At 43.2% G+C, this 13,725-nt stretch overlaps 1 protein-coding gene across 1 annotated transcript in view; it reads left to right on the top strand.

Moving 5' to 3' along the window:
* The window catches only part of LOC138603716 (receptor tyrosine-protein kinase erbB-4-like), a 268,639-nt gene that overhangs the window by 229,545 nt on the left and 25,369 nt on the right, over positions 1-13,725 (top strand). The window contains exons 19-20 of the mRNA XM_069675611.1: positions 5-103; positions 5,973-6,158. Of these exons, the coding sequence (XP_069531712.1) occupies positions 5-103; positions 5,973-6,158 (285 nt within the window). The remainder of the gene's footprint in view (positions 1-4; positions 104-5,972; positions 6,159-13,725) is intronic.

Here is a 13,725-nt window from a genome sequence, read left to right as displayed (position 1 = left end):
TCAGGGCATCTGGGTCCCAGAAGGTGAGACAGTGAAGATCCCTGTGGCTATTAAAATCCTCAACGAGACCACCGGTCCGAAGGCCAACGTGGAGTTCATGGACGTGAGTATTTATATGGTGACAATTTGTGTCTACTTTCACCTGTGTGTGCTCGTGTCTGCGTGCCCGAGCCGTAAAGTCTCAGCCTTGTCAAAGAGACGGCCCGGCCTGTCACTTTGTGGGATTGTGCATTCGGCGGTAAATTCTTATGAGAGCACCGTCTCAGTCAGAGCCGGTAATAAAGTGAACTCCGGCGTGTCGTACAGCCAGGCATGTATTGAACGAGACTCTATTAAAAACAGCACTTGTTTATGAGATATGGCTTTATTGGAATCCAGGAGTGATAGAGGGGAGAAGAAGAGGAGGAAGGGAGGAAGCTGGAGAGTTTGCAATTCTTTCCATCTTATCTTTGTCACCTTCCACTCTTCCTCTTTCACCACTTTTCTTCCCACACTCTTCAACTACCCTTTTTTTTTTTTTTTTTTTTAACATATCAACAGGTTCTACATCTTTTCTTCTTTTTGCACACACACTAAATCCAGCAGGTAATAGGGCTAAATGATTATGTGATTAGATTATTGACAAATCAATCCATAAACTGAAAAGGTCAAATGAGTTTTTCTGACATTCTGATTAATCATCAGTTTAATAAAGATTGAAAACAATTAAGTAATGAAATGTTAATTTAGGGCCAGTGTCCATCAACAGCGTTTTTGCGCCGGCAGCGCCTATTTTGTATACAAAACCAACACAGTGTAGCGTCTTCAGCGCAAAAACACCCTCAACATCAGCTGTTTTTTTGTTGCTGCGCTCTCAGTTGAAAATAGTTTAACTTTTTGAACACCGCCACACTTGTCAATGTCGCTTCTCCCTCATCAACCAATCAAAATGAAGAGAGGTGGGACTTCCAATATCAACTTTGAAATTAAAAATGGCCGAGAAGAAATTTATCTCAGGCACCCCAAATTTTTTTTTTCGGGGATACAATTTTACAGGTCTAGAGCTGCCGCTAATGCCAGGACACGTTACTTTACGTTCTTTGTAAAAATGTCCATTAATTAAAACAAATATTAAGCATACAGAGCGATTTAAAGCAGACTTAACAGTTGCTACCGAGGGAAGCGGAAGTGCTACGAGACAACTTTCGTAACCTAGCAACAGTAAGCGCTGGTGAGAAGCTCTCTGAAACTGAGGTCATGAGCAGTTAGTGGACACAGGCCCTTAGTCCTAGTTTTTAGTCTTCTTTTTTATTATAAATCCAGCCTCTATATTAAAAGTACTCATCTTAAATCACATACAGAAATAACGCGTGATCAGTTAATTTCAACTGTTTCGGCCTGAGCGTAGGATTATGGACGTCTAGTGTTGAGGTTGCAAATATAAAGGGCTCCTTCTGAGGTAATGGAGACAAGAGTATTTAATTCAGGTGATTTTACATGCATGAAAACAAACTTTAATATTAATATATGTCGTATTATTCTAGTGGAAGGTTTGGGCTACAGACAGGGACAAGACTACAAATGTGCACTTGGCTGCACATGATGGGATTTTTGATAGTAAGCAAAGAAAGGAGACCAAATTTTGTGCAGTATTCTGGGGTACCAACTGTCATTGGAATGAATGGGCTCCATCTGAGAGTTTAGTTTCCTGTCTTCATTTTACATCCACGATCTTTACTCACAGGCGACTACTGTGACCATCAAGACACTTTTCCACCTTTACAGAGAAAAAGCATTCAAAATGGCTACATTTCAAACCTCATATTTCCCTTTCTGGACAATTTTTCCCTCCCCTCCGTCCCTCCACCACCCCCTTCTCCTCCGTTCCCTCTCTTCCTTCATCCCTGTGTCTCCCAGCGGGGGTCTCTGTCCATCCAGAGCCAATATGCTCTGTCTGCCGGCTTGTTAAACAGCAATCTAAAGGCAGGCTCACGCCTCGCCACTGGGAAACTAGCCACTGGAGTGCCGGCTCCAAACACACTACGAAGAAATCCACACATATAAACACACACACACACACACGTAACCAAAGAGCTCATGCCTCAACAAAAGCCTCCCCAGGTGGCGGCGACCTCGCATACGATAGCTGCAGGGTGATTTGCTTGTGTTGGCAAATATGTGAATTTCAATGAGCAGGTTGATTACTTGATATGCGAAATGCAAAGGCCCTAATGTAGTGGACTAATTTAATGTGTTTTGATGCATACACACTTTCAAACACACACACATGCTGGAACATGCACCAGTTTCACATGGCCCTGCCAGTCTATCACCCAGTGTGTGTGCAAGTGTGTGTGTGTGTGAGGGGAAGTGAGCAAGTGAGCTAGATGGGAAAGGAGGGTCAGCCGGCAGTAATGGAGGTCAGCGCTCAGGGAGATGAGAGAGAAACCAAAACACACACTTACACGCGCTCACACAGACACACACATAAGTCCTCATGGAGTAGAAAGCAGGAGCAAGAGTTTAGCCCGACATAGTTTACGACTCCCGGGTCTTTTGGGATCAGAGAGTGAGAAAAAAAGAATTCTCTGCTTCTTTCTGTTACACACACACACACACACACACACACACACGGATGTCCTGCTCCGCTTCCTCCCTCCCTCTTCCTCTCTTGATCCTGAGGTGTAAGGTTTGCGCAAGCTGTAAGCTCCTGGGGGTAAGAAATGAAGCCAGAAAGAAAATACCTAAAAACTGCAGTTCCTCAAGTGGCCACAAGAGGCTGGGTCCAAAAGCGAGTCAATTCCCATTAGGCCTCATGACAACTGTATGAGCCTGTTTGCATGATAAAAATGTTTGCATAATTAGGGGTGTGGTCGCTTTGAGTGACAGGTGGGAGCTGCTAACTGTTTGCTAGGTGTCACCACAGCTCATTCAGTCACTCAACCATTCGGCCATGTTTGTGGTGTTGGTGCGTTTTGGGGATTTTATGCAAATATTGGGGTTTTTTGTTCTAGTTTTTATTGACATGTTAGCACAAATTAGCAACCTACGTAGCTTTTTTGCTAGTTCAGTGTTTGTCAAAAGAGTATTTATTTGTGGCGGCTAGCTTGCGCGCTACGTTCCACATGATCTCTCAGCAGTATAGTCTTACAAATAAATAACTCTGGTTAGCTTCCACCACTAACAGAATCTTATTCTTAGGGAAACTTGTCATCAACTAGCATATTAGCTAGCTAATGAATCAGCCACGGGCGCAGGCTGTTTAGCTTTGATAACTTGGTGTTTGCTAACCCCACACTCCTCTCCTGGTCCATCCTTCTTGTCCAAAAATTCTGTCTCCTGAAAACCAACATGGCGACGCCAAAAGGCAGTCGACAAACCAATGGGCAAAGTCAGGGTAGCTACATCCATTATTCTTGCAGGCTGTTGTTATGCCAGGTGTATATGTGGCTAGAGTCATATAATGTCTATTAGTAAGGCGGGGAGCAGGTGGTTTTTTGAAGCCGAGATGTAGGGGCACTACTTTTGGCTCGAAGGCTGTGTTTAAATCAGGGCACTGATGGTGCCAAAAGGCTCTCTATGGCCTATGGCCCCCCTCCTGTTTAGAATTAATCTACTCATAGTCACACTGCCACCACTCTCCCTCTAAGCTCATTCTTTAGCATCTAAATTTAAAAAGGCACCTCATCTATCTATCAGCTGCCCCAGGGCCAAGCCTGGATATACACCTCCTCGACCATTTGCCGTATACACCGACAGCGACGGAGTGTGTGTGTCCTTGAGTGTGTAAGTGTTTTAGAGAGCTGCCAGGAGAGTGTGTCCGCATGTGAGTGCGCGCGAATGAGAAGAGAGAGGGGCAATAGGAGACGAGGAGAAGGACTGAAGTGAGTGTTTTTAAGCGATGGCTCTGAGTGCAGCTTCTGCTCAGCCATAATGCACATACACGCCGGGCCACGAGTAGCAGCCCTCACCATCATAACACTTCATCACCAGCTCACATCCTTCTGCTTGCAGCTCCGCAATAACAATTACCCAACGTCGAGTCCCAACTGTTCAAACCTCAACGTCCATCTGCTGCAGAAAGAAATGAGAGAGAAGACGGGAAGTTCATTTACATGCCAGATCAAGCAAATGTAGCTTATGAAATCAAACACAAAGAAAGCACCAGGCATCATTGTGTTGTTTTAATTGTGTTAGTGCAACATTTACAGTGTGAGAACCTCTGTGTTCTATACATGTTAAAATATAGATGAAACAGGCTGCAGCTTTGAAGGTTTCTGCAGGATTTTCTCGCGCAGTGTGAATACTCTGTGGACAGATGCTGCGCATGCAGATGTACTCGTCAGCCCACAGGTCTTAATTTATGCATCTGACTCCACCTCCAGCAGGAAGTCTTTGCAATACAATGCAGCTTTATCCAAGGATAATGGATGCATGGACAGACTCGTTGAATTCTTCCATAAAATTAGAGCCTATCACTCCTTCATGAGTAGAAAATCGACACCAATTATTCCAAACCTTTGAATCAGGACTCTCAATGGGTCCCGAGACAGGATCACCACATACTTCTCTATGTTTTATCTCCAATGAATGCTTATTTTATTGTGAAAGGCTGGGGAATGCTTTCACCTCCTCCAGCCTCTATGAATACAAAGAAAGAAGAAATCTCCCTCTCTCACATTGAGGCCATGATTTATGATCAAGGGTGTCAAGTAGACATTACACAGGCATATACTACCAACAACCAACTGGTCATACGCACCATTTACAACTGGTGCCCACTTTTTCTTAAGGTTTCATGCCATTGTCAGTTTCTTTAAGTTCTTTAAAGTCATGAAGATCCAAATTTGGGCAATGTAGTGGGAATCTAGCCAAGATGGCAACTATAGCAGACCATCATGGCTTGAGAATCTCGGGGGGCTTTCACTTTAGGGGTCCATTTTCTAACATTGAAATTACACATGAAAGTTGGACAATTCTTTGTCAACTTTAGTCATTCTGTTGGAGCAGGAATGTTAACTGGCTGTCCCTGTTTCCAGAAGTATAAATTGGAAGTATTTTTCCTTCAGACTTGTGACTCATAGTTGGGGTAGTTCTACTGCTTGGATTGGCTTACATTCCAGCAGGTTGAATCATCGATACAAAACATTTACCTCTTTGTTGGAATATATGTGGTTCGAGTTCCTTCTTGCATATAAACATAGAGGAAGAAGAACTCCCAGGGTTGTTATCTGCAAGAAAATCGGATCATTACAGCTCGATCCCACAGGATCCGTCTGCGGCGCGTTCCGTCTGCGGCACGTTCCGTCTGTGCCACGTTTCTGATCCGTCAACGGCGCGAGCCCTCGCCCACAGGAAGCGTGTCTGGTTCGCAGCACAGCGGAGCGCTGGCCCAAGCAGCTGGATTCGCGAGAGCACAAGATCACGGGAGAACTACATTATCGCGCGAGAATTGAGAACGGAGACGGACCCCGGCGCATGCTGTGGAATCACAATCATTGACTTGAATGGGTGAGATCGACTCCGGAGGTCGCGCCGCACACGGAACACGCCGCAGACGGATCCTGTGGGATCGAGGGGTCAGGCTTTAAGTTCAGCTAGTTGCACTTCTAATAGTGAGCGGATGTCAAAGATTACATTGTTAAGGAGACTGAAAAGTGATTTTTGACGAACAAGGAAGCATTTTGAATTCACTTAAGCTCTTAACTATGCCTTGAACTGCCGCCTTTTCCAAAGGTTTAATGGCAAAGGTACCGAGTATTTCAAACTACCCAACTGATGGATCTGGATGTGCATTGCAACACCTAACTATCAATGCCACTATCAATAGAGTACCTAGAACCTGATGCTTTAGGTCAGCACAGAGAATAGCATGAGAGTGGATTTTCTTTGGAGTGGACATGATAGAAACTGAGTGGACATTTGTTTTCCCAGTCCTGAATTGCAACAATCTTCTTAGTCCCTCTTTGTCCCTTTTTCCGCCTCTCACCCAGGAGGCCCTGATCATGGCCAGCATGGAGCACCCCCACCTCGTGCGTCTGCTGGGCGTCTGCCTGAGCCCCACCATCCAGCTGGTGACGCAGCTCATGCCCCACGGCTGCCTGCTCGACTATGTGCACGAGCACAAGGACAACATCGGATCGCAGCTGCTGCTCAACTGGTGTGTCCAAATCGCCAAGGTAAGTGGCAACTGTGAGGTTAAAAGAGGATGGCATCTGGCGGTGCTGGAGCATTTTTTGTTGGACTGTACTTTGTGTGTTGGCAGGTGTGTTGGTTGTAATGGATTTTATGGGTTTTTGTTCATGTTACAAGGGACACTGCCCTTTTTCCCAAACCAGCATGCGACTGATTGGGACAGGTAGATGCTTGCCAAGTCCAGTGTCACCGTAAACAAGTAGTCGTAATTCTCTTTGAAATCAGACTGCTTCCACAATATCTCTGAGTTGTACACGCTTTCACTTTCACTTAGGTTTTGATAGTTGAACGTTTGCCACAGTCTCAGAGGAATCTTAGAGAATAGTAGTTGTATGTGTCATTTAAGAACAAATAGACTGTGTCGGTTTGAGTATTTATTATGAACCTATTCTCTTGGCCCCCTGTTGATCCTAATTATCCCTACTGCCTGACACAATCATCATTTTCCCAACACTTCACAATGACATAATAGGCCGCTGCTGTTGTTAAGCAGCAGACAAGCCTTGAACTCTGCCATGGAAGCACATCAAGACGAATAATTCATCCAGGAAATGAGTGACAATACAACCAAATTAATGAATCAAAGACACATTCTCGGCTACCCAAACAAAATCTGCACTCGGAGCAGCTGAAACTGCGGTACGGCTTGAAATATAATGTGTACTTTCGCTTACCCAAAGAACATTTGTTTTCTGTTTGCAAATGAAGACGGTGCAGCCAGACTGCTTGATAGTGTAACTGCTGGGTAAGATTTGACTTCCCTGAGTTATAACTGAGGGATGACAGTAGGGTGCCTCGGCTTGCTATTACATGCTGTGCAGGCAGACATCTGCTGTGGTACAGAAGCATCACCCCATCGGCTCTGGAAGCAGTAGCAGCAAAAGATGATCTGACAAAGGGCTGATTTACTGCTGGCACTGATAACAACAGTATAGATTGTTGATTTTGAGCCATCCAAGTTTGCTAGTTTGCTTATGTGAATTCCGAAGACATGGCTCTGCCCATTTTGAGCATTCAGAGAGCAAAGAGACTCTGCTTTATGTGAAGCTACGTCTTCAAGAGGTGTTTGCGTAATTCAAATTGCAGTCACATATTCCAGTGGTCAAGCTAAATACTCTACGTGGATGGACGGACCGTCTCTGATGCCTTACTGCAGGCCGTATTTCAAGAAAAACCCAGGAATTGCAACATTATTCAAAGTGGTTACATATCTCAATTAACTATCAAGATGCCATATGGGCCCATTGCAAATGTTAATACGAGGATTACACAGATCACCTGCTATTTTAATGCATCTTGAGTAAGTTGGCGGTCTGTTCAATATCACATAATGGTTAATGCTAGAAAAGATATGTCCCCCGTGTTCATGGCAGCCAAAGTGACATATCTCACATATTAAGTGACCAGAGTGAAGGGATTTTTGAAACATTTGTAGGACATCAACAAGGAACTTCCTAACCTTGTTGATATGCCACAGAAAGTATCCAGGCACTGTCAGTACGAAATATAAGGAACTTACATGGAGCCTCCCTCATGGAGCCTTGGCTTCCCCAACTGAGTCCAATGTTAAGAAAGAAATGACAATTCCATTGACCAGTCAACCACGATTGTCCAGTATTGCTCGCTCCATCCTTAAGTCCTGGGTCAGCGTGATGGGTACCAACGCAGAAGAACGCAAAGGATGGAGCTCATACCATTTTTTGCCGTTCACAGCTTTTGCTGATTGGAAAAACAAAGACAACCATTCTATTGTATACCAAACTGAACTGAAATGGAAAGCACAGCAAGATAATTGGTCCAAATGGAGACCCTATATGCATCCGAAGAAGTCAACAGCTCTTCACAAGGCTTCATATGAATTATTATGTCTCTGTAACTCTACAGTGACCAATCCTTTAACTGTCTTTTGTTGTTGTATCAGTTGTTGTCATGCTAACTTTGCCATAAGCTACCATGATTAGGCGGTAACCCCATCAACTGTATCTTCATATATTACCTACCGTGCGTAAAGACTATTTCAAAAGCCATTCTACTGTAAAGTTCTTCATACTTAAGGAAGCCTTTAACAGTTAGAATATTGGAATTCATTCATGTTGGTCATCGTTAAGTTATATATTATTTCGTTTCATCCATCTGAGTCAGTGATGAGAGCATTGGTTTCGTTGGGTGGGAGGTTAGAGTGGAAGGGCTTAACCCTTTCTGCCCCCTATGATGGATGATTCTCAAGAGCTTCAGGAACTGGTTACTTAAGCAGGTACTTATTGCCGTAATTGGATTCGATTTCACCTGTGGCAGCAGGAGGGGGGGGGGGTGTCAGTTTCTTAGTGGTTTCTGTAAGTGAGGAAGAGCAAAGAGATTATTCACTGTCTTCACTAGACATAGCTGTGTGAGATTCAATTGGGTATGAAGGTTTTGTTCTGATTGATTGCAATAACGCAACTTATTTTTTGTGAATTCTTGATGTAGAACATGGATAACGGTGCTTGACTGATTGATGGGAAATCATAGGCCGGTAATTAGTTTTTATTGAGGGAATTGGTCAATCAATTTGGTGGAATCAATAGGGTTTCTTGTGTTCCTATTAGCCTTTGAAAGACCTGTCATTTCCATTATTGGTTCCAGTTCTGTCAACAAGAAGTAGAAGCCATCTGAGCGCTAGTTAGACCCATGGCACTTAGGGCTTAAGCAGAGTCATGGTTGGCAAATTGGGAAGACAATTCACTTAGGATTACTTGTGTCATGTTGGTGTACAATTTTAAAGGCTTCATTTGTTTCAGAATAGAGCATCTGTTACTCTGTACAAGAATATATTGAGACCATCCAACTTATCCAATTCACCATACGCTACTCTGAAACAACAGCTAACGTAAGCATTCAACAACGTCCTCGCTAACATAACAGTTGGATCGTGTTACCCAATAATAAAGGAAAGAAAGATTCTTCGCTAATGTAGTTCATTTTAGCTTGTGAGTGGTTGAATGGGAACTGCTGTTATCTAAAAAATAACATATATGATAGCTTATGAGCTACTGTCAGACAACAGCTAACATTAGCAACAGCAGCATTTCTTTGCTAACATTGCAGTTAACTAGGAAATTATGTTTTACCTATAGTGTTGTGTAACTATCCTTGGGAAATGTTACAATTCAGGGACTTTTTAGCTAACATTGACTTAAGCTAACATTAGCTGCTGTCTAGAAGTAGCTAATGGGTTATCAAATATGTTGTTTTACTTTGAATTATGGCCCAATGTCCCTCGTAATTACATTATCCGTTTTATTTTCAGTTACTAATCTAAAAAGACAAATATAACAGCTTTGAGTTTCCTACCCTAAGTGTGACATCAGAGAAAAATGGCCACTGTGTAAATGTGGTGTTGAGATATGTCAGTCTAGACCAATCCCTTTGGACTGACCATCTCCCGGTTGATCGACATTGCCTACCGGAGAACCATGTTGCTAGCTTGACTTCAAAACGAAACAATTTGGCTTAATTTGATTCCACCACCTACTGGTACGGTTACAGCAGGGAGTTCATTTAACAGCATGTGTTTTGCAGGCCACACAACCTTGGACTCATGGATTTAAAATGCTCATAGCATTCAAGTCAGATAGCCTGGATCTTCTCGGTTATATTAGCCTCTTGGATCCTCCTCACAGGTCCGCCATCTTATAGCCCCGAGGTGTTTTTCAAGCCAGAAAAAGATGCTCTGCTGTTTTGTCCATGAGCATTAATGTGTGCGCATCTGTGTGTATCTTGAGCATATGTGCTCGGGCATGTGAGGCAAATAAATAACCCGGAGCCCTCTTCTTTGAGTGATCTTTGCGCTCTCAAGGTAATGATGGGGAACCTGTCCTCCAGGAGAAAGAGCATCCTTCGTAAGACACACAATTTTCCAGCAAAGGGGAGAATAATTTTCTCTCGCTCTGCAGTTAGCTCTGAAAAGGCTGGCAGAGGAGAGGAAGAGGAGGTGTTACAGAAGAGAGGGGGGGGACTTCAAAAAAGAGTTTAACTCTTCAGGCCAAAGGCCCAGACTAAGAACTTACTGTGTACTGTTTGGTGAACATATATCTAAAGCACTGTATAGTAGAGTGGAATATAGAGTTGGATGAGAAGATTGATGTCTGTCGGTTAAATATGAATCTGATACCACCAGTCAGTTAGCTTAAAAGATTCTCAGTAGCAAAAGTGGAATTTGTACAGGAAGTTATTGATGTTTTGTGAGAATTATTTAAATAGTATTCAAGTTGGAGATAATTTTACCTACTTTATATATTGTTGGTTAGTTCGACCGATTTTAATGCTTTATAAAATTATGAGTTGTTGGTGAATCTTAATTAGTAGTTATTTTGCCCAATAGAACGTAGCAGCGTTGTGAACAAGTCATCTTTGCTCAAGTCCCAAGTAAGTCTCAAGATCCACCCAAGATGCAGCACTCTTACCTGTAGTATCTGGTCTTTATAAAGAGAAAAGACAAGGTGTTAGCAGCCCGTCTAATAATGATATTATTGGCCAATTTATATAACCTGTTCAAAAAGTCTTACAGTGAATTGTATCTGTATTATCTTGGCACAGACGCAGCCATGATGATGGTCTGCTCTGAGACCGTACTGAATAGTAACGAGTACGACTGATGAGGCTTCTCTTTGGGGGCTTTGATGTTGCGTGTTGCCATAGCGAGGACTTTGACTGACAGCCAGTCCTCCAATTGTGATAATCACATACGGGGAGCTTTTTGAGTCGTCCAATCATGATTCCCAGTTTGCACTGCGTACATACTTGATAGTTAGACAGAAACTTTGAATTACAACATTTTATATGAACAGCAACTTTTTTCAAGTCAATTCGCAGGTCATCAAAATAGTGACTCGGGTCGACTCGAGACCAAGTCTCAAGTCCACATCTCTGGAACGTAGCATAAAATGGAAATACTGACGTAAAAGTACCTCAAAGTTCTACTTCAGTGAGTGAACTTCTTATATTTCCAGAGCTGATGAGAGTAATGTGTTCAGCCGGGGCGAAACGATGCCTGAAGTCTGTCCACGCTCGCTGCCAAATATGAGAACCAGGCGGAGAGAAACTCTGTTTTCCTTTTTCACCGTAGTGTCGTGGCAATTCGCCAACTGCCCCCCCCACCCACCTACCTCCACCACCAGCACAACGACAGCACAAACACCCAGCCGTATGTGGGCTCTGACCCGGGCAGGTGACCGCTGCGCCGCAAATTGATTGGCCGCGGCCTGTCGCCAGGCAGTGACTCTTCATCACTGAGTGTTTTGGGCATTGAGATAATGGCCCCCATTAATCTACAGCCACACTCAGGGCTGCCCCGCTCCCACTGCCACACACACACACTGACGCTCACAGAACGACACACACGTGCACTTACACACATCGTACAGGACACACACAGGTCTCTATAGATCTGTGTGAATGGCCTCTAATTTATTAGTCTAGATCTTTCTTCTCCTTTCCGATATTTCTTTCTGTCTTTTCTTTTATATCCTTTCCATGTTTTCATGTCCTGCCCTTTCTTTTCCTTTCCTCCCCTCATCTTTACATTCTTTGATTCCTTGTTCCTTACCTAATCACTGCTTTTCTTTTTGTCCTTTCCAATTTTTTATGTCCCCTCCTTTCCTTTCCCTTTCTGTCCTAACTCCTCTTTACTTTTCTCCTTCCTTTTCTTCTTCCTCTCTGCTCTCCTCTTTCATCCTTTTCTTTTCACGGGCGGCTGTCGCTCAGTGGCAGAAAAGCCTACATGAGCACAGTCCACTTACCATTTCCTTTTCCTGTCCTATAATTTTCCTGCTTTACTTCTGAACACTTTTCCACTTCTTTTCCAAATCTGTTTCCATGGCGGCCATGTGCTCGGGTTAAACGAGGTCAAAGTTTGCCCTACATCTCCCAATAAATGGGCGGCATATCCCCAAGCGACTGTGTGTGTTTGTGCGTTTGCATTTGTGTAAATGTTTGTGCAGACGTAGAGAACTCTGAAATAAAATGACCTCTTTTCTCTCATCTCGTTCCGCATCTCCCTCTTGTCTCCATCTTCTCTTTATCGCTCCCTAACTGAATCCCTTTCCCTCCTCACGCACACATTCGCAGAGTATTTTTTTTTTCATTAGGTTTTGGATTATTAATGGAATAATTAGGTTTGGGATGTATTTTAATGAACAAATCAATCATTGAATTAAATATGGGGAGCGGAACTGAGTGTATGCGAGGCTACGGGAGTCTTTTAATTTGGCGGCCCTCTCACTTTCTCTCCCTCTGTCTTCCTTTCCTCGGGCTCGGTGTAATGAAAGTAGAATAGATTCAGCAAGTCGCCGTCCTGCCGGTGATATGATTGGCTTTGGCAGTGAAGCCCAGGCTGGACGATTGTTTTTTTGGGGGGGGGGGGATGGAGACTTCGAATAAACATACCCAGTGGCGAAACTCATGAGCTGACGTAAGCACAACATGCCCTGCAGGGAAAAGACCTCCAGTCGGAATAACTCTCTCCTCGGCTGTCATTCCGGCTCTGGATGCCGTTCTATGGATCGACAAGCGCTAATTATGTTGCTGAACGATAACCTCAAATAATTTCTCAGAGGCGAGCTTGATACTGCGCTACAATTTGATCAAATATGCATGAAAGAATGATCTTAAAATACGAGGTTTCTAAAACCACCAGAATGGCCGTGGCACCCTTTTTAAGGTATCTGGGGGGAAAACATGCTAAACTGCTGCAAAATTACCTGTTTTACTACATAATATTTTATTATTAAGCAAAAAATGCTATAAAATTGATAAATCATGCAATCATGTACGATCACAATGACAGTATTCTCCAAGTGGGCTAACTACAACAAGGTAAAGGGATGTTTTTTGGGGCATTTTCCTCTGTGTATGCTAAAAGCTAATGCTAGGTTTTAGCTCAGCAATAGCGTCAGATGTCAGATACAAGCTGTGTCCCAATCCAGGGGCTGCAACCTTCGAAGGCCGTTTCTGAAGTCCGATTGCGTCAAAGGCTGTCCCAACGGATCCAGCAGGTGCAACATATCGCGAGATGCATTGCGCTCCAATTTAAAAGAAATGGCGGACACTTACACAGGCGAGGAATAAACGTTTAAATGTAAAAGTTTTTTGGTTTCAACTCAATCAAATAGCTAGCGTTACATGTGTTTAAAAAAACGAAAGGGCTCTTGAAACAAATTATTTTTATAATAGTAGGTTAACTTAGTTATGCTAGCTAGTTAGCAATGAATGGAGCATCCTCCTTCGAAGGCTGCAGCCCGTGGATTGGGACACAGTTACAGTCAGATTTTGTGTTAGAGGATGTTTTCTGTTTGTATTGTCCTGTCTTACGAAGAACGATGCAACCACGTACTTTATTATTCTGGCGTTAGCATTTTGGGAATAAATAAACATTTAATTATATGTGTTACTTTAATTTTCTGAGTAACCTATGGTAAATGTGACTGTTATGGTAACTTAAAGAGAGGTTTTATGCTAATTTCAAGCGTCATATTTTACTCTGTGAAACTACTCAGTCAGCTCTGTCCCTTTAAG

The sequence above is a fragment of the Semicossyphus pulcher genome, unplaced genomic scaffold, assembly GCF_022749685.1.
Source record: "Semicossyphus pulcher isolate SPU_LCO1_2020_fin unplaced genomic scaffold, fSemPul1.0.p SCAF_24, whole genome shotgun sequence".
Lineage (NCBI taxonomy): Eukaryota > Metazoa > Chordata > Actinopteri > Labriformes > Labridae > Semicossyphus > Semicossyphus pulcher.
Note: the sequence above shows the minus strand (reverse complement) of the source record. Positions and strands in the feature narration are given on the sequence as shown.